At 42.3% G+C, this 21,040-nt stretch overlaps 1 protein-coding gene across 3 annotated transcripts; it reads right to left on the bottom strand.

Moving 5' to 3' along the window:
* Window positions 1–2,421: 2,421 nt before the first annotated feature.
* SKA2 (spindle and kinetochore associated complex subunit 2) lies at window positions 2,422–20,985 on the bottom strand. Of its 3 annotated transcripts, XM_012928674.2 has the most exons (5): window positions 20,871–20,985; window positions 20,553–20,762; window positions 9,006–9,092; window positions 6,757–6,933; window positions 2,422–2,727 (listed from the first exon to the last, which is right to left on the bottom strand). In XM_012928674.2, the coding sequence occupies exons 2-5, from the start codon at window positions 20,583–20,585 to the stop codon at window positions 2,659–2,661; spliced, it is 366 nt and encodes a 121-aa protein (XP_012784128.2). In that variant the 5' UTR covers window positions 20,586–20,762; window positions 20,871–20,985; the 3' UTR covers window positions 2,422–2,658. The 3 variants fall into 3 exon arrangements, with proteins under 3 accessions (XP_012784128.2, XP_058532071.1, XP_058532070.1); XM_058676088.1 differs by lacking the exons at window positions 20,553–20,762; window positions 20,871–20,985 and adding an exon at window positions 20,134–20,292 and having other exon boundaries at window positions 6,744–6,933; XM_058676087.1 differs by lacking the exons at window positions 20,553–20,762; window positions 20,871–20,985 and adding an exon at window positions 20,134–20,217.
* Between the last annotated feature and the right edge of the window lie 55 nt (window positions 20,986–21,040).

Below are 21,040 nucleotides of genomic sequence, written 5' to 3' on the forward strand. Positions count from 1 at the left end.
CTCTCTGTAAAATCTGTCTTTATAATAAAAATAAACTAAATCTTTAAAAAAAGCAGTGGAAGATGACCCAAGTGCTTGAACCACTGCTTCCTCAGAGACAAGGAAAAACCAGAGGATGCAAGATCTTTCTCTCTCCTCTCCATATCTGCCTTTCCAATGGTGGAAGGTCCCGGGGCTTTGAGCCATCCTCCACACTTTCCCAGGTGCAAAGCAGGGAGCTGGGTCAGAAGTGGAGCAGCTGAAACACAAACTAGTACACATCTAGGATGCCAGAGCCACCTTGCCAGCCCTAGAACCAAAGATGTTTTTTTTAAAGATTTATTTATTTTTATTGGAAAGGCAGATGTACAGAGAGGAGGAGAGACAGAGAGGAAGATCTTCTGTCTGATGGTTCACTCCCCACTTGACCACAATGGCCAGTGCTGCGCCGATCCAAAGCTAGGAGCCAGGAACTTCTTTCCGGGTCTCCCATGCTGGCGAAGGGTGCCAAGGCTTTGGGCCGTTCGTTCTTCACTGCTTTCCCAGGCCACAAGCAGGGAGCTGGATGGGAAGTGGAGCTGCCGGGATTAGAACCGGTGTCCATATGGGATCCCAGGTGTGTTCAAGGCAAGGACCTTAACCACTATGCTATTGTGCCAGGTCCTAGAACCAAAAATGTTTAAGGGGCTATGTTAAGAAGACATTTAGAAGACAGCTGTAAAGGAAATACAAGGAAAAAAACAGTATAATTTTTTCTTTTTTGACTAAAAGCAGAACGCTGCAGGCTAATAACATTTGTTCAAATGATCATCATCTTCCAGAGCTATGCCATGACGCGAACTTCACTAATAACTCAGGCCAGCTTTGTACCACAATGGGTCAACCCACGACTTGTAACCTCAGGATCCCATATCGGAGCTGGGCTTCTGCTGCAGCTTCCTGCCAGTGCCCTTGGGAAGGCAATGGAGGATGGTAACTGGGCTCCTGCCACCATGTGGGAGACCTGGATAGTTTCTGCCCTGGCTGACATGGCTGTTGCAACTATTCTGGGAATTAACCAGCAGATGTAAGAGCTCCCTATCTCGGTCTGCTCTACCCCTAACCTCTCCCAGCTCTGCTTTTCAAATATATAAATCTTTTTCTAGAAAAACAAATAGCAGTGGCCTGGCGTGGTGGCCTAGTGGCTAAAGTCCTTGCCTTGAATGCACCGGGATCTCATACGGGTGCCAGTTCATGTCCTGGCTATTCTACTTCCCATCCAGCTCCCTGCTTGTGGCCTGGGAAAGCAGTCAAGGACAGCCCAAAGCCTTGGGACCCTACAACCACACTGTGAGACCTGGAGGAAGCTCCTGGCTCCTGGCTTCAGGTTGGCTCAGCTCCGGTTGTTGTAGCCACTTGGAGAGTGAATCAACGGATGGAAAATCTTCCTGTCTCTTTTCTCTGTATATCTTACTTTCCAATAAAAATACATAAATGTTTAAAAAATTAAGTATAATTCCAAAATTAAATCCTGACTATAGAACTGTAATACCTTTTCGGTTTCTCCCCTTCAGTGTAAGTTCAGCATTTCCCAGAACATACAATAACAACTTATAGGCAACTTGATCTATTATATAAGTTAATCAAGATTTACCTTCCTATTCACCTAATATTAGTCAAACATATATGTGTGTTGCTGTTCATTTTTATCAGGATTTGTCCCCTTTGTTAGGCAGTTACTTACTTCATTGCCAATAGTGTAATGGTTTTAATAGTTATTAAAAATTAAAAGGGAGACAAATATACACACACATAAAAACTGACAAGGAGCAGAAAAGTGCTCCTCTGACTGCATTTGTAGCCTTTCATAAAGAAAGAATAATTATAATAATGTAGGCTAAAGGAGAACAAAGGTAATACTGCAATACCTTTGAGGGACAGTCGAAAATAGCGTTTAAAGCTAGCTCATACTGCTGAGTATTAGTGAGCAGAACAGGGAAAAATAAGCACAAGTAAAGCCATCACAGAAAAGCCAGTTTATTACTTTAGGGTTTGTGGGAGACCACGAGTCACATTTTGGCATTCATAGCAAAAATGTGACCACATATGCAATCCACATTTTCAACATGAAATGATATACCAGTGTATGCTAGCGGGGACTTCGAAACAATCATGGAAAATGTGTATTATGAAAAAACTGTGCATGGATGTCAACTTTAATATCAAAATAAATTTAACTCTTAATTCCATTTCCCATGGATATTTTGAGATATATGTCTAACACAAACATCTTGTCTATCCTTTAATTTCGATTGCATGCTCATTCACATTTTGAATAACTGAAATGTACATAAACTTTTCTTTTTATGATAGGTCAGGACATTATACTGACTATGCAAAAAGAAAACAGATGCAAAATAGTGTTGAGTGGTACCCTTCCCTGAAATTGTAAGACTACACATGTGTGTGTATATATCTAAAATCCTTTATTCACATCCCATCTTTTGAGCTATACTTCATTCTGTATTTGTCCCTCTTATTTTATCCTGTTTGAAAACCATCATTAACCAAACACTTAAGCCAACCCTCCTTTTTCACCAGGCTCGACCTCTGGAAGCCAAGTGTTAACAAGATATTTTCCTAAATTTCTTTGGAATTGATCTCTTTTCCATTTAAGTTCACTGTTGCAATTCCGTGTCTTCATGGGTCCAGCATGTGAGACTTGAATTGCTCTGTTGCAGCTTTCTCCTCTTCAGTTAGTGCTGACAGCTATAAAACAAATGACAAACCCTTAAGGCTTCATAATACCAGTAAATATTCCATAAGCTTATACTGTTTTATGCAAAAAAATTTTAAAAGGTAAGGGGGAAAAATGCATATTTGACTATCCATATCTAAGGGGCAAAAATGTCTGAGCTTCCAAAGAACTTGCACTTATATTGAACAAGATCAAGAGATCAAACTATATAAGGACTTTAATTGGAACAGCAGACAGTATCCTAAAAGTATGTCTGAAGATACATGTAAACAAAAAATGGTCTTGAAATTTGCTCAAAGACTTTGCAAGCTGGGCTAAATTTTAAACAAAATGCTTTTGGTGCAAACAAACATTTTAAGGTACATAAAACTTATCATCATTACACAGTAACTTCAGAAGACAGATTTCAAGGCTGACTAACTCCACAGCATTAACAACGCTCTGATTATCCCTGAGAATGACTTAACCCTCAAACAAACAAAACGGCTCTAACAATGCTAGGTATACATCTACACAAAATGTTCAGAAGGGAAAAAAAAAAAGCATCTTTCTCTTCCCAAGGTTCTCTCCAATCCAGTTCTTTACTTATGTCCTGGGAAAACAGCAGAGGATTGTTCCAGTCTTCAGGCCCCTACACCCAGATGGGAGACCTGGAAGAAGCTGGTGGCTTCAGATTGGCTCAGCTCCAGCTGTTGCAGCCATTTGCGGAATGAACCAGCAGATGGAAAATTTTCTCTCTCTCTTTCTCTCAATCTCTCCTCTCTGTAAATCTTCCTTTCAAATAAAATAAATCTTAAAAGAAAAACAATAAAAGCACTGCAGTAGGCAGGAAAGGTATGTGGATGCTAAGAAAACAGCCACCCAACTGTATTGACCAAAAGCAGGAAAAAGTAAAAGCAAAAAGAAGGAAAACTAAGGCAGTTATAAGGGACTTCACACAACACCAACAGGCAGGCTGAAACAAAGGCTTCTATGGGGAAATAACAGGAGGTACAACCCAAAAAGCACTCTAGCAACGAATCTGCCTAACTATATAGGTCATCTCTAGAGAGACTGCCAAATCTGGAGCATACCACACCTACAGAATCAGGAGCTCCTGGGCAGTGCTGTCCAATAAAACTTTCCATCATGCTGGAAATATTCTATAGCTGCACTTATCCAAGCAGTAGATGATAACTCAATTTTCAATTGTGTTACAGTAAATTTAGATACTGTTTTCCATGACACAGTTTTGCAGGCATAGGAGTACATCCCTCTCCTTTCTCCCTTATTCGCCCCCCACCAGCATTTGTCCCCAAGTTGTCATGATAAGATAGTCCCTCAGTACAAGTTTCAAGCTTAACTTGGCAATATTTAAATATATCATTAAGGTAGAAAACTTGGGATCCTAATGTAAAGGTCTATTTATAAAGGAAATGTGTAGTACCTTTACTTTCCAGTTCCTAATTTCCCTTGTACAGGGGCTATTTGGACAGCTGAAGTCGAAAACAATTGCAGGAACTAGCATTGTGCTAAAGTGAGTTAGGTTGCCGATTGGTAAGATTTGATATGGGCAACATGTATTAGAATGCCAATTCAAGTCCAAGCTACACTACTTTCAACCCAGCATTCTGCTAACGTGCTGGGACGACAACAGAAGATGGCCCCAGTGCTTTGGCACCTGCCACCCATGTGGGAGACAATGATGAAGTTCTTGATTCTTGGCTTCAGCCTAGCCCAATTCTGTGTACTGAGGCAATTTAGGGAGTTGAAAATGAAGATATGCCCCACTCTCCCTTTCTCTGTTGCCCTGCATTTATAGAAACAAATAAGCAAATAACAAAAAGTTCCATATTCAATGATTCTAATATGAAGCTGGTTTCACTGAAAAGTAACATTTGCCCAACATGTTCACACGGATAAAATGAAAACCAACTATACTTTATAGAATTCAAATAATTAGAGACTTTCTTCTACTCCCAAAAAAGGAAAGCATGTTATTCTGGCAAGACTTCTTTGGTCTCAATGAATGCATATGAATGTAATCATTAGGCAAATTTTTTTTCAGTATCTGTTTGATAAATCCTGAAAAAGAATTTTTCCATGAATTAAGGCTGTTTAGTTGGCCCAAAGATTGTAGAAATTTTCCACTTTAACACAAATGTTTTGGACCCATCATTAAGTTACCACACATTCTTTAAATGTCTTTACTTTTCTAGTATGTCATATGATGTTTTGGGATTTGTCTTCAACTTTTTTCTTTTGGAGTAAATTTAGTCCTTTCCCCCCCTCCTGTTTGTGGTCACCTTTATAAGTAACACCAGCTGGGCCAGAATGTTGGCTCAACTGGCTAATCTTCTAACTCCAAGTGCCAAGATCCCATATCGGTGCAGTTTTTGTTCCAGCTGCTCCACTTCCCGTCCAGCTCCTGGCTTATAGCCTTGGAAAGCAGTGCAGTATAGCCTTGGGACCCAACACCTGCATGGGAGGCAGAGATGCTCCTGGCTCCTAGCTTCAGGTTGACCCAGCTCCAGGCATTGTGGTCATTTGGGGAGTAAACCAGCAGATGGAAAATCTTGTTCTTTGTCTCTATATATCTGCCTTTCCAATTAAAAAAATAAAATAAAAAAGTAACATCAACTAAGAGGAGAAAACAAATGTGAAACTCAACTGTAGGCAACTACCTAGGCTGCCTTATACCTAGGAAGTGTTACACTGCTGAGAGAAAAGCAGCCAATAGCGGGCAGGTCTTCTGGCCTGGTTAATGCAAAATTTGTGTTAACTGTATCAGCAGGTCACCATAGCTGCCTATTCTATTGCTTTTTTTTTTTAAAGATTTATTTATTTTTATTACAAAGTCAGATATACAGAGAGGAGGAGAGACAGAGAGGAAGATCCTCCATCCGATGATTCACTCCCCAAGCAGCCACAATGGCTGGAACTGAGCCAATCCAAAGCCATGAGCCAGGAGTCAAAGCCAGGAGCCACTCCAGGTCTCCCACGGGGGTGCAGGGTCCCAAGGCTTTGGGCCGTCCTCCACTGCTTTCCCAGGCCACAAGCAGGGAGCTGGATGGGAAGCGGAGCCACCAGGATTAGAACCGGCAGTCATGTGGGATCCTGGCACGTGCAAGGCGAGGACTTTAACCACTATGCTATTGCACTGGGCCCCTGTTTTATTTATTAAAGATTTATTCATTTATTTATTGCAGATGTCAAATATACAGAGACAGAGAGGAAGATCTTTCATCCACTGATTTACTCTTTAAGTGACCACAATGGCTGATGCTGCGCCAATCTGAAGCCAGGAAGCGGGAACCTCTTGCGGGTCTCCCATGTGGGCAAGGTCCCAAGGCTTTGGGCCATCCTTGACTGCCCTCCCAGGCCACAAGAAGGGAGCTAGATGGGAAGACAATCTGCGCATATGCCCATATGCCCATATGGATTCTGGCACGTTCAAATCAAGGACCTTAACTGCTAGGCCACTGCACTGGGTCCAGTATTTTACTTCTTAAATCTTTTTTTTTTTTTTTTTTTTTTTTGATTGGCAAGTCAGATTTACAGAGAGGAGAGACATAGAGAAAGATCTTCTGTAGGTTGGTTCAGTACACAAGTGGTACTGAACTGAAGCAGCCAAACTGAGCCGATTCAAAGCCAGGAGCCTGGAGCCTCTTCCAAGTCTCCAATGTGGATGCAGGATCCCATGATTTTGGGCTGTCCTCAACTGCTATCCAGGCCACAAGCAGGGAGCTGGATGGGAAGTGGAGCAGCCAACACATGAATGGGTGCCCATATAGGATCCTGGCGCTTCCAAAACAATGAGTTTAGCAACCAGGCTTTCACACCAGGCCCAGGAAGATCTCTCTTTTTCTGTTTTTCACTCCCTCTCTCTGTAATTCGGCCTTTCAAGTAAATTAAATAAACCATAAAAAAGAAGAAAATCTCATTTCTATCAATCATTCAGACTTAGTGCTCTATTTCCAAATATCAGTTACTGTAGGTTTACCTTTCAAAGTAGCACATCTAAAACTAAACAAATCCAAGCTATCACCTGAAAGCATTACCTCCAGGTCTGTTTGCTTTTGCAGTTGTTGTATCGCGATCATAGTCTTATTCACTGCAGCACAAATGCGGTTTTTGGTCTCTTTCTGCTCAGCGGCAAGTGGTTTAAAGCGCGCAAACAAAGCTTGATATCGAGACTTCATTGCTGACATTTCCTTTAAGAGTGTTACTGGATTTTTCTATAACAGATAAAGGTTAATATATATGAAATCATGGCAAGGAAAACTTAAGCTTTTTTAAAATTAAAATACATACAACATATGGTTCATTTACTTGGACTCTACTGAGTACTGAATTGTGAAACTGTGTGACAGAGGACAAGACATGGCAAAAAAGAAAATAAGATCTCGATTCTATTGTCAAAGATTTTGTAGCCTGGGAATAGGACTATACCACAAAAATAATGAGCAGTATTAAACAGAAACTGAGGACATATTTCAGATGCACAGCTCACAAGTATACATTATTTGTACAATTCAATTTTAAATACTATTCTGAAGAAAATTACAGTTTTAACTTGTTCTTTATGAAGAATACAACTTCAAACCACTTAAAAAATTCCCATACATATTATCAAAGGGATAAAATCTATCTAAAATTTCCACTTACTTACATACTTAGAAAGCACACAATGCAGATCAAATAACTATATTTTCACCCTATACTTTTTTTCAAATTCATTTTCTAATATAAATAGCTCCTATTCCATCAAAGACATTTCAACTAGACCCTTTCTGCGACGTAGCATTATAATTTTTTAAATTACCTCATGGTTCCTTACTATTCCAAATTTTCTCCACTCCCTCCAATTTCTATGTGTTCATTCTTGGCACAGGACATACTTGATCAACTGCTTTGCCAGGAATACACAAACCATCCAAGAAGGAACTAAATTTTTAGCTATTCACCCCCAAATGAAAACATATATAAGCATTCTCATCTTTACTCAGTATTTAACAATACCACTATTGTTTCTTCCCTGTATCTTCTGTAACTTTAAATTTTCTAGAGTTTCAACAATATTTTTTAAATTTCCCTTTGTATAGACTTGAAAATTACCCAGGGAGCTGGCATTTGGCCTAGCATTGAGACTTCAAGATCTCCTTTACAGTGCCCAGGTGAGTCCTGGATCCCACTCCCAAATCGGCCTCCTGCCAATGTGTACCTGGTAGGCACACTGTAGCCAGCAATAGTTGGTTCCCTGCCACTCACACGGGATAAATGAACTGAGTTCCTGGATCCCAACTCCTCTCTGTGGCCTGGCCTAGCTTTACTGCTATGAGTTCTGTTTCACTGCCTCTCAAAATTAAAAACAAATTTTAAACATATATATACACGCACACAGATATACACATATATATAGTGAAAGGTAATATTCCTTTGGGGAAGGAGGAGGAGATGTGGAATCAACCCCTTACCTTTTTTTGTGTGTATGTGTGCAACTATAAAACTAATTTCATTTTAAAAATTTTATTTACTTGAGATCCAGAAAAGCAGGGAAAGACGGAAATTCTCCACCTTCTGCTCCTTTCCCCAAGGGCTTGCCACACAGCCAGACAAAAACCAATGAGCCCAGAGCTCCACTTATGTCTCCAAGCACGCAGACTAACATCTATTGAAACCGTTTAATTATATGGAATTATTTGAAAAACTGAAGTATGATATTTCTACTCTGCTGTCAGCAATAAGAGAAATATTAATGATTTAATTGGTAAATTAATATTTACAGATGGTGTCTGCAGATTGTTTCCTGTTATCCTAATATGCATGTATATTCTAGCTATGCTGTTACATGTATAAACACAATAATTCTAATCAACTTAAATTTAGACTCATTACATAATTCTACATAAAAATCGCTGTTTACATCACACAATTCAAATTTTTAATAGTATAAATCATTTTCCTCCGAGAATATCATGACTGATAGAAATTCTCCCCTACAACTTGCTGAAGAGCCACTCGTCTATAGGTGGATCTGTCCTGGAATTCCAGAGGCTTCCACGGGGAGCTAGACCTCTGAACTCAATGATTCTTTTTTATAAAGGTTAAAGGGGAAAAAAGTAGCCATACCTTTCACAATCTCTCTAGTAAACAGCACCTAAGCTTCCAATACAACATTCTGAGATCCAATTAATTTAATACTTAATATTATAATTTCTATGATTGCTCTCATTTACTACTGTTAGAAATACTACCGGAAAACGTTTCTGTAAGATTCCAGGCAAAGAGGCTTGATATTGTGCATTACCTCGCCCGCAGACTCAGGATGATTAGCCTTGATTTCATATTCCAGCCTGTGCTGAATGTAATTCAGGTCGGAGTCAGCTTTCTGGAACTGAAGAGCAGCACAGATCATCATTTTGCACACCAAACACATGACACTTGATTCTCTTTTTTTCTTAACATTTTTCAGGGTGTTAATAACGTGATACAGGCTTGTTTTGATCATGTAGAAATAAAAAGGTATAGGGACTGGCACTGGAAAAGCTCACCACCCACGTGGGAGACCCGGTTGAAGCTCCTGGTGTCCAGCTTCAGCCTGGCCCAGCCCTGGCCATTTCAGGCACTGCAGGAGTGAACAAGGCAGATGACAGTTTTCCCTTTCTATTTCTCACCCTCTGTAACCCAGATGTCTCACCTCTGACAAGAGGCCTTCCCCACGTTAGATGACTCTTTCAAGTATTTGTCCTAACATTTTTCCAATGTGCCAATTATGTTTACCTGTGTATTTAATCAGATACATGAAGTGATGTATCAATCCAGGCTTCACAGATAAGTTTATATCTTTAGCCTCTAGTACTAGTCCTGACCCAATAACACATCATGAAATAAGACATAAGGTAGTAGTATCAAATCACTAGATTCACTAATCTTTTTAACCTCTCCCCTACTTTCTCCAGTATTTGAGACAGGAAGTCCACCTTCCTATGGTGGTCACTCCAAGAAATATACTGTGGCATAGCAAGTAAAGCTACCACTTGTGACACTGCCACCCAATGTCTTGATATGAGGGACTGTCACTGTGGCATTCCAGGTAAAGCCGCTGCCTGAAGTGCTGACGTGCCATCCCATATGGGCACAGGTTCAAATCTGGCTAGTCCATTACTGATCCAGTTCACTAATGATGCATCTGGGAAGGCAGCAGAGGATAGTCCAAGCCCTTAGTTCCTACCCCCCTGTGAGACCTGGAAGAAGCTCCTGGTTCCTGGCTTTGGCCTGGCACAGCTGTAACTTACAGTCATCTGAGGAGTGAACTAGTAGATAAAAATTCTCCCATTCTCTCCCTGTAAACATTACCTTTCAAATAAAAAATATTGAAACATAATGTCTCCTTGCATAAACATGTATCTATGTGTGTACTACACACACACACAGTACTTTAATCTACAGTTATGCAAACATGAGAAGACACATTTGTAAAGCTACAATTCTCACACAGACTCACAGTTATTTTTCATTCATTAAAACACTTATACTTTCATATCAAATTTTCTTTTTCCTCTTGATTTAACAGGCAATATTACAGAGAGAGGGGGAGAAAGAAGGAGTAAGTCTTCCATCCACTTGTTCACTTCCCAAATGATCACAACAGACAGTACCAGACCGCACTGAAGACAGGAGCTTCATCTGTGTCTCCCACCTGGGTGCAGGACAGGGGTCAAAGCACTTGGATCATCATCTCATGTTTCCCAGGCCATTGACAGGAAACTAGATAGGAAATAGGACAGCTGTGACATGATCCTGTGTCCATATGAGATGCCAACATTACAAGCAGAGCCTTAACCTTCTGTGCCACAAGACCAACCACTAATACCATGTTCTACAAATTGATGGGTTTTAAAATTCTTATTTGTAAATTATTTTCAATCAAGAGAAATACAGAGTCTAGATAGGAAGATAATACCTAACGGAATAGTACCACTTTACTTTCTCACAAAACTAACCTTTCAACCTTTCTCTTAGTTTATTGAAAACACAGAATTCTACCTGCAGCTCTAACAGTTCATTAGTAAATGATAAGAAACGTCAGTTAGATGCCAAAGAAAAGGAAAGCAGCTACCCTGAGGCCAGGATATGACTCAAATTTAATATATAAAATGTACAAATATACTCGTGAAAACTCATGGAAATGGAACCAAAAGACAATGTCCATTTTTCTTGAATATTCTGAAGCTCCTTCACATATATAAAATCTGGGATATATACTTATATTTCATTATATTTAATTTTGTTTAAAAGTAGATTCATTTGGGCTCGGCAGCGTGGCCTAGTGGCTAAGGTCCTCGCCTTGATCCCATATGGCTGCTGGTTCTAATCCCGGCGGCTCCACTTCCTCTCTGTCTCTCCTCCTCTCAGTATGTCTGACTTTATAATGGAAATAAAATAAATCTTTAAAAAAAAAAAAAAAAGTAGATTCATTTGAAAAGCAGAAGTACACAGGCTGAGAAATTGAGAGAAAGTAGCAAATCTTCCATCCACTGGTTCATGCCAAGAATGGCTTCCACCGCCAGGGATGGACCAACTTGAAGCCAAGAGCCTAGAGAATTCTACAAAGATCTCCCACATGAGGACAGAAGCCATCTTCCACTGCTTTACCAGCCACATTAGCAGGGCACTGGATACAAAGTCGAGCAGCAAAGACTCTAACTGGCACCCATAAGGGATGCTGGGAACTGCAGGCAGTGCCTTAGTCCACTCTGCCACATTGTTTGCCAGTGCTCCATTTTCTTCTAATTTTGAAAAGAAAATATTTATTTATTTATTTATTTATTTATTTAAAGATTTATTTTTATTGGAAAGGCAGAGATGCAGAGAGGAGGAGAGACAAGAGGAAGCTCTTCCGTCCAATGGTTCACTCCTCAAGTGGCTGCAACTGCCGGAGCTGATCCAAAGCCAGCAGCCAGGAGCTTCTTCTGGGTCTTCGACGTGGGTGGGTGCAAGGTCTTAAGGCTTTGGCCCATCCTTGACTACTTTCCCAGGACACAAACCGGGACCTGGATGGGAAGCGGGGAGGCTGGGATTAGAACCAGTGCCCATATGGGATCCTGGTGAATTTAAGCAAGGACTTTAGCCGCTATGCTATAGCATCAGGCCATACCACTGCTCCATTTTTGATCGAGCTTCACACAAATATACATGGCAAGCCCAAAGATGTAACTTCCTGACACCCAAGAAGGAGTGTAGACTGTAGCTCCTCTCTTTCTCTGCTGTTCTATCAAATAAATGAATCTTTAAAAAAAAAAAAAAAGAGCATAGTGGCTAAATCCTCACATTAAATGACCCAGAATCCCACTGGGCATGAGTTTGTGTTCCAGCTGCACCATTTCCCATCCAGTTCTCTGCTTGTGGCCTGGGAAAGAAGTTGAGGATAGCCCAAGGCCTTGGGAACCTGCACCCATGTGGGAGAACCAGAAGAAGCTCCTGGCTTCGGATCAGCTCCGCTTCAATGAACTCCAACGGCCACTTGGGGAGTGAACCAGCGGATGTAAGATTTCCTCTGTCTCTCCATCTCTCTGTAAATCTGACTTTCCAATACAAATAAATAAATCTTAAAAAAACAAAAAAGGCAAAGTACTAACAAACAGAAGGAAGTACTTTAAAAATTCATCAAAGCGGGGCCCGGCGTGATGGCCTAGCGGCCTAAGTCCTCACCTTGAACGCCCCGGGATCCCATATGGGCGCCGGTTCTGGTCCTGGCAGCTCCACTTCCCATCTAGCCCCCTGCCTGCGGCCTGGGAAAGCAGTTGAGGACGGCCCAAGGATTTGGGACCCTGCACCCGCGTGGGAGACCCGGAAGAGGTTCCTGGTTCCTGGCTTTGGATCGGCGCAGAACCAGCCGTTGGGGTTACTTGGGGAGTGAATCATCGGATGGAAGATCTTCCTCTCTGTCTCTCCTCCTCTCTGTATATCTGACTTTGTAATAAAAATAGATAAATCTTTAAAAAAAATTCACCAAAACATGGGCTGGCATAATGGCTAAATCCTCACCTTGCAAACAGCGGGATCCCATATGGGTGCCAGTTCACATCCTGGCTGCTCCTCTTCCCATCCAGCTTCCTGCCTGTGGCCTGCAAAAACAGCAGAGGAATAGTGGAGGATGGCCAAAGCCTTAGGACCCTGTACCCACGTGGAAGACCCAGAAGAAGCTCTTGGTTTCTGCTTTGGATTGGCTCAGCTTCAGCTACTATGGCCACTTGGTTGAGCACAGATAAAAAGATCTTTCTCTCTGTCTGTCCTTCTCTTTGTAAGTCTATCTTTTCAATAAAAACAAATAAATCTTTCTGTAAAGTTTATACAGGGGCCAGCACTGTGATGTAATAGATTAAACAGCAGCCTGCTGTGCCAACATACTTATAGGCACCATTAGGTTCACATTATTCCAATTTTATTCCAGAAGGGCTGGTCCCCTTTATTCCACTGCTAATGTGCCTGTGAAAATAGAGCTCCCCAACATTGGCTTGGCCCCACCCTGGCCACTATGAGAGAAAGAAATAGGGGATGGAAGACTACTCTCTACATTTCAAATAAATAAATCCTTATTTTTCTGGGGGTTTTTAAAAGCTTTTTTAATGTGTGCTCGTTTTTTTAAACAGATTTATTTATTTTTATTGGAAAGTCAGACATACAGAGAGGAAAATCTTCCGTCCGATGGTTCATTCCCCAAGTGGCCGCAAAAACTGGAGCTTAGCCAATCCGAAGACAGGAGCCAGAAACTTCTTGCATGTTTCACACATGGATACAGGGTCCCAAAGCCTTGGGCCATCCTGACTGCTTTCCCAGGCCACACACAGAGACCTGGATGGGAAGTATAGTAGTTGGACATGAACCAGTGCCTATATGGAGTCCCGGTACATACAAGGTAGAATTTAGCCACTAGGTTATCATGCCAGGCCCGTACATCTCTTTTTTTCTTGAAGATTTATTTATTTTTTTTATTGCAAAGTCAGATATACAGAGAGGAGGAGAGACAGAGAGGAAGATCTTCCGTCCGATGATTCACTCCCCAAGTGAGCGCAATGACCAGTGCTGCGCCGATCCAAAGCCAGGATCCAGGAACTTCCTCTGGGTCTCCCACGCAGGTGCAGGGTCCCAAATCCTAGGGCCATCCTTGACTGCTTTCCCAGACCACAAGCAGGGAGCTGGATGGGAAGTAGAGAGGCCAGGATTAGAACTGGCGCCCATATGGGATCCTGGGGCGTTCAAGGCAAGGACTTTAGCCGCTAGGCCATGACACCAGACCCCATTCTTTAAGATTTCTTTATTTTTATTGGAAGGTTAGATATACAGAGAGGAGGAGAAGAAAATTTTCTACCTGGTGGTTCACTCCCCAAGTGGATGCAATGGACAAGGCTAAGCAGATCCAAAGCCAGGAGATTCTTCTGGGTCTCCCACATGGATGCAGGGTCCCAAGGCCTTTGGTCATCCTTCACTGATTTCCCAGGCCACAAGCAGGGAGCTGGAAGGAAGTGGAGCAGCCGACTGTGCACACATAGGATCCTAGCACATGCAAGGCGAGGACTTTAGCCACTAGGCTATTGCTCCAGGCCTGGACCATAAATCTTTTCTTAAAGAATTCACAAAATATGGTACTAAAATATAAATTTGTTTAAAGATTTATTTTTTATTGGGAAGTCAGATAAAAACAGAGAAGAAGATCTTCCGCCCGATGATTCATTCCCCAAGTGGCTGCAACAGCCCGAGCTGTTCCAGTCCAAAGCCAGGAGTAGGGAGCTTCTTCCAGGTCTCCCACGAGGATGCAGGGTCCCAAGGCTTTGTGCCATCCTCAACTGTTTTCCCAGGCCACCAGCAGGGAGCTGGATGGGAAGTGGAGTGGTTAGGATACGAACCGGCACCAATATGGGAGAGGACTTTAGCCACTAGGCTACCACACCTGGTGCTAAAATATATTTTTCGGGCTGGTGTAATGGCATAGCAAGTGAATACTCTGCCTGGGATGCTGGCATCTCAAAAGAGTACCAGTTCTAGACCCAGCTATTCCAGTTCTGATCCAGCTTCCAGCTAAAGGCCTGAGATGGCAGTGGAAGATGGCCTAAGTCCTTGAGAACCTGTACCCATGTGGGAAACAGCTCCTGGACCCCAGCTTTACTGGGCCATCAATGGCAGCTGAGGTCATTTGTTGAGTGAATCAGCAGGTGGAAGCTATCTCTCGGTTCTGTCTCTTTTCTCAGTAAAATCTGCCTTTAAAATAAAAATAAGTAAATGAACCTTTTTATATACAGGTATGTTTCTTTCAATACACAAATACTTTTAATCCATGTCTAGTTTTTTCATAGCATATGTTTATCATGGACTTTTTGAAGATCACTTATATACGTGGATTTTTTGGCACCAAAAATGCTAATCTTTTAATTCCATATCCTTATCAAGTTTTGAAGTACTTTCATGCAAGATGAATGAATCTATGCAAGAACCCAATAACAGAAGGCTATGAACTGAATAGATCAATTTGCAGAGAATTCTAAGGAGAAAAATTAGAGATTAGTTGTTGCCAAGGAGTTTGGGAAGAGGTTGCCTGAAAAGAAACCCCAAGGAACAACTGCAGGTAATGTTCTTCATCCTAATTATTGTGGTATGTACATGACTGTACACATTTAACAAAACACATCAAATTATACACTTAATGTTAGAGAGTATCTCCAGAAAATTCACTGAAGAGGCGCAGCACCGGCCGTTGCGGCTCACTTGGAGAGTGAATCATCGGACGGAAGATCTTCCTCTCTGTCTCTCCTCCTCTCTGTATATCTGACTTTGTAATAAAATAAATAAATCTTAAAAAAAATTCAGTGAAGAAAAAACAAGTGACAGATTCACACTTTATTATCTGTGATAATAACAAAAAATGTACTTTATATCAAGTGTTTGTAAGTTTCAAATTCAAGTGTTTTCTACACAATATACAATATTAACACCAATTAAGAATTGGGGCAAGGGTCTGGCACAGTAGCCCAGAGGCTAAAGTCCTGGACTTGCACACGCCAGCATCCCACATGGGCGCCAGTTCGTGTCCTGCTGCCCTGCTGCTCATCCAGCTCCCTGCTTGTGGCCTGGGAAAGCAGTCAAGGACGGCCCAAAGCCTTGGGACTCTGCACCTGCGTGGGAGACCTGGAGGAGATTCATGGCTCCTGGCTTCAGATCGGTTTAGCACTGTTCATTGTGGTCACTTGTAGAATGAATCTTCCTCCCTGTCTCTCCTCTCTGTATATCTGACTTTCCAGTAAAAATACATAAATATCTTTAAAAAAGACTTGGGGCAAGTTCTCACAGGAAACAAAGAGATTATTTTCATCACTTATGAATTCATGATAAAACCAAAGACTAATCAAAACACATCCAATTCTATTACAGAAAAAAGCATTACTAAACAAGCCATAACAACTTGAAACATAAAAAGTACTTTCTCAATGTTTGATAATATAACATGGTATTTTTAGAGACTTTAAAAGTTTTTCTTAAAAATTATGACTTTCTTAAAATACACTTTGTGAGAAAAGTATATAGTGATTTCAGCAACAAAGACTTCTGGTGAATTATTCACAAATACTGAAAGATGAAGAAAAGCAAGCATCGCAGTGCAGGTGTGCTTGCTGCTCTCAGATGCTTTGACAATACTATTGCACTGCTAGCTGTAAAGTACAGTAGTGCAATAAAGTCAGAGCATTTGTTAGCAGTAGGAAGCAGGGGATAATCTTCTTTTATCAGTTGAAGCTTCAGAGAAAAAAAATCAAACAGAGGCTTCTATTTTGGATAGAAGACACTCAGAACCTACAAACATTTATGACAAAACATCCAGCTCCCATGCTTGTGCAGGGTCCACAGGATACGACTTAAATAACAGAGATTTTTCTGATGAGTATAAGCAACATACAAACAGAAACACTCACAGACTCATAGACATAGTCGTAATTACTATGGGTATTAACAATACCTTAGGATGAGTATTAATAAAAGAAGCTCTAATTACTTCTAAGACAAAGTTGTTTAAAAAAAATTCCTATTTTTTGATGTGATGTTCTTGATTAACTCCCTCTCAAAGTGATTGATTAAATGCCATATAAGTCGTTTAAATAAAAGCATCAAAGATAACAAATGGAAAATAAAACCCTAAGGTTCTTAACCTCTATATACCTAACTTATCATTCTAGAATTATAAACACAATACCAAAAATCTAGAAGTTTTATAGGGGCCTGTGCTGTAGCACAGCACCTGACGCTGACACTACAAAGCTGGCATCCTACATAGGCCCCAATTCAAGTCCAAGCTACTCCATTTCCAATCTGCCTCCCTGCTAATACACCAGGGAAAGCAGTGGAGGATGGCCCAGGTGCTTAACACCTGCACCACACGGAAGAACTAGAAGCTTTTTGCTCCTGCTGTAGCCATTTGGGAAGGGAACCACTAGATGAAAGCTCTCTATCTCTTCCTCTCACTCTCTGTATCAGGATATTGTAAACAGGAAAACATCAGCCCAACTTAACTAAATACTTTGGAAAGGAATTTTAAATTTTCAGGTAACACCTAAAATGTCTTCTTAAAAAATTAAATGTTGCATTTACTTGATTACTCCCAAAGTAGCCACAAAATGGCTAGAACTGCTGTGATCCAAAGCCAGGAGCCACCTACTGGTCTCCCATGCTTGTGCAGGGTCCCAAGGCCTTGGACCATCCTCAACTGCTTTCCCAGGCCACAAGCAGGGAGCTGGATGGGAAGTGGAGCAGTCAGGATTAGAATTGGCACCTATATGGGATTTCCCATAAATGCAAGGCAAGGATTTAGCCACTAGGCCATCACACTGGGCCCTCAATCTAACTTTTTAATTCAGGACTTTACTCAAAGAAGGATTTGCCACGAAACCAGTATTAAATATTTAACAGGTACATAGAGAATGCATATGGAAGATCTTTCTCCCCTCTCTGTAAATCTGACTTTCTATTAGCAAAATAAATAAATCTTAAAAAGTTCAGGCCCGGCGCAATAGCGTAGTGGTTAAAGTCCTCACCTTGCACATGGCAAGATCCCATATGAGTGTCAGTTCTAATCCCGGCAGCCCCACTTCACATCCAGCTCCCTGCTTGTGGCCTGGGAAAGCAGTCCACAAGGTCCAAACACTTCCAAAGCAGTCCACAAGCCTTGGGACCCTGCACCTCTATGGGAGACCCAGAAGAGCTCCTGACTCCTGGCTTTGGGCTGGCTCAGCTCCGGCCGTTGCAGCCACTTGGGGAGTGAACCATTGAACAAAAGAGCTTCCTCTCTGTTTTTCCTCCTCTTTGTATATCCGCCTTTCCAATAAAAATAAATAAATCTTAAAAAAAAAAAAGTTGTAGGGCCCTGCGCCCTGCGTGGCGGCCTAGCAGCTAAAGTCCTCATCTTGAACACACCAGGATCCCACATGGGCACCGGTTCTAATCCCGGAAGCTGCACTTTCCATCCAGCTCCCTGCTTGTGGCCTGGGAAAGCAGTTGAGGATGGCCCATAAGCCTTGGAATCCTGTACCTGTGTGGGAGACCTGGAAGAAGTTCCTGGCTCCGGATCAGTGCAGCACCAGCCATTGCGGCCACTTGGGAAATGAATAGATAGAAGATCTTCCTCTCTGTCTCTCCCCCTCTCTGACTTTGCAATAAAAATAAACATTTGTTTAAAAAATAATAATAAAGATCTGAGAAACATTTTAAATGATTATAAAAAAAGTAACAACTTGAAAGAAAAAAAGGTTACTACTAACTTTCAAGTAATGTAAGAAAGAATAAACTATTTTTCCCTCTTCATAAAGAATTTTTAAATGATTAAAACTGTCGCTGTCCTGCAGCAATGGACTTGGTGCACGGAGCAGATAATAACACACATGGACTACTGACTGATGATCAATAGCCAAAATTTATTAGGGGCAACAGACTTTATATGCTGAGGGTCATACAGGATTAGGGTAGAGATACTTAGTTCATCAACAGAACCATCAACTGTTTCTATGCCTTAGTTTGGAAGTCCTTTTGCCTTGTATATTACTTCCCACTCAACTGTTCTTATACAAATGATATCTCATCAGGTATACAAAAGGTAGCCATACAGTTGTCCTCATGCAAAGGATATCCAATCAGTCACACACAAGACATCCATTCAGTTATTTATCATACAAATACTGTCCCATCAACTGTAATCCTGTGCTCGCTGACCTACGGTCACAATGTCCTACAAAAACAACTTAAAAACTTGAAAGCCTTGTTTCATAAGTGTCTAAAGTCTGTTTTTTTCTGAAATGTTTACTTAATTGTGTCTGCCTATAAACAGAATGTGTTCAGTTTAAGCAAGTCTTGTAAAAATAGTGACCAGAAAGTTTGAAACTAAGCAGCCAATTTGAGGGGGGCAGGAATCTGTTTACAGCAGCATTAGCGTCTCTAAGTTTCTAACATTCAAGCAAAAACATCTCTGTCTGGAAGGAGAAACTCAGAATGGGAGGAGCAAGTTTATGTCCACTGATAGAATCAAATTGTAATATTTAATACCACTTTTTGGCTTGTTGTTTAAAAAAAAATAGCAATTAAGATACCAAACTTTTAAGTCAATGTTCATTAATTTGGCAACATAGTGCCAATTCTCTGCTGCATATTTTTCCCCAGCACCTGCCTTCATTCCCAAACCTCTCCACAAAGAAAATATCAACGGAATGTTAAGAGCAATTTGAAAGCCTTCTAATCAACTTTGTATGAGAGGCACTTCCACTTATTAAAACCTCAAAGGAAAAGACGATGTATCAAGGCATCACAAGTTATTTCCATGGCAAACTTAGAAACTTAAGAGGTGGCTTGGAGGCATTAGGAATCTCTAACCCCTAATCAGGGGCTTGGAGGGAGAAGAAAGAAGTCTACTTTTGTTTAAGTTGGTGATTTTTTTTTTCCTTCTTCAACAAACAGAAAAGCCAGGCAATCAATGATGGGTGCTTCTTCCAAATCCCACGTTCTTAAAGCCAGCCCGATCTGAAGCAATTGCTAACATAAAGAGGAACAGGGCTGAACAAGGGAGTGATGATGAAAAAAGCGCGGGCGATCAAGGGGGTAGCCCAGGGCCCGGAGGGAGGCAAGAAAGAGGATGCTGAGAGGAAAAAAGCTCGGTCCCAAAGAGAAACCCTGGGGTGACGCCCTCCTGCAGACCTCCTTGGTAGTCCACATCCACAGTCAGTGAGCCGTGGTTACCCAGGAGGGGGTGCCTTTCTGCGCCCCATCCCGCACACAACGGCTCTAGGGGCTTCCTTGGGCGTGACCTCCACACAGTCCAGCACCCGTTCTCAGACTTTCTCATCCCGCCCTAAAATAAAAACCGCTGTGTCCCTGCCCCCCCTCAGATTACTCCCCACCCCACTCACCGCCCAGCGCCCTTTCTGCGAGTGTGAACGACCCCTTCCCTCCCCTCCTTGGGGGCCTTTGGGGACCATGACAACCACCTCTTTTTCGAGGAAACACAGATAACGCTGCCCGCACCCGGGGCAGCTCCGCTGAAGGACAGAAAAGTAAGGACAAGAAACAAGCCCTTCCAGCATCTCCCGCCATTTCCTCCGCGTTGCCCGGATGCAGCCCTCCTCTGATTCTACCCCCCCACCCACGGCGGTTGGGAGACCAGGCGGTGGCGGCTCCCTTCGGTGCAGCAGGAGGAGGGAACTCGAGCCTAGTCCCGCTTCCGCTACCCAGAGTTTCCGGCTCCTCCACCTCGCGTCCCACCTTCGAGGTCCCGGGTGGAGGGAAAAAAAACGGATTTCTCCGGAGAACTCCCTCACCAGGCACTCACCATCAGTTCCAGCTTTTCGACCTCCGCCTCCATGTTGAATAGTTGACATTCCTCAGACGGCGGCGGCGCTTCAGCAGCAAACCCTCCTAGCACTGAGGGTCTCGATTGGACAGCTGTCACTCAACATCTCGCACTCATTGGCTCCTCCGTCTCCCCGGCGCCCGCCCATTGGCGACGGAGTAACGCCCCCTCGGCATGAAACGCATTTTCCTGTTGGGCAAAAAGACACAAAACGCCGCGGGAGGATTGGCCGCCGTGCACTTTTTTTTTTTTTGCCATTGGCTGCCCGCCCCTCCGATATCGACTTTTCCGTTTTACCGTCGTGGCTCGGCTGCGGAAGAGCTTACGGTTAGTGTCCTCGGAGGGAGAGCCGACCAGTTCCACCGGAGCTTCCTCCGTCACACCTTCTTTTCCGCTCGGCCTTCCCCTCCCCGTCTCGCCCGCCTTTTGGACGTTCGTACCAGAAGCGCCTCAGCTCTGACTGGTCG

The sequence above is a fragment of the Ochotona princeps genome, chromosome 17, assembly GCF_030435755.1.
Source record: "Ochotona princeps isolate mOchPri1 chromosome 17, mOchPri1.hap1, whole genome shotgun sequence".
Lineage (NCBI taxonomy): Eukaryota > Metazoa > Chordata > Mammalia > Lagomorpha > Ochotonidae > Ochotona > Ochotona princeps.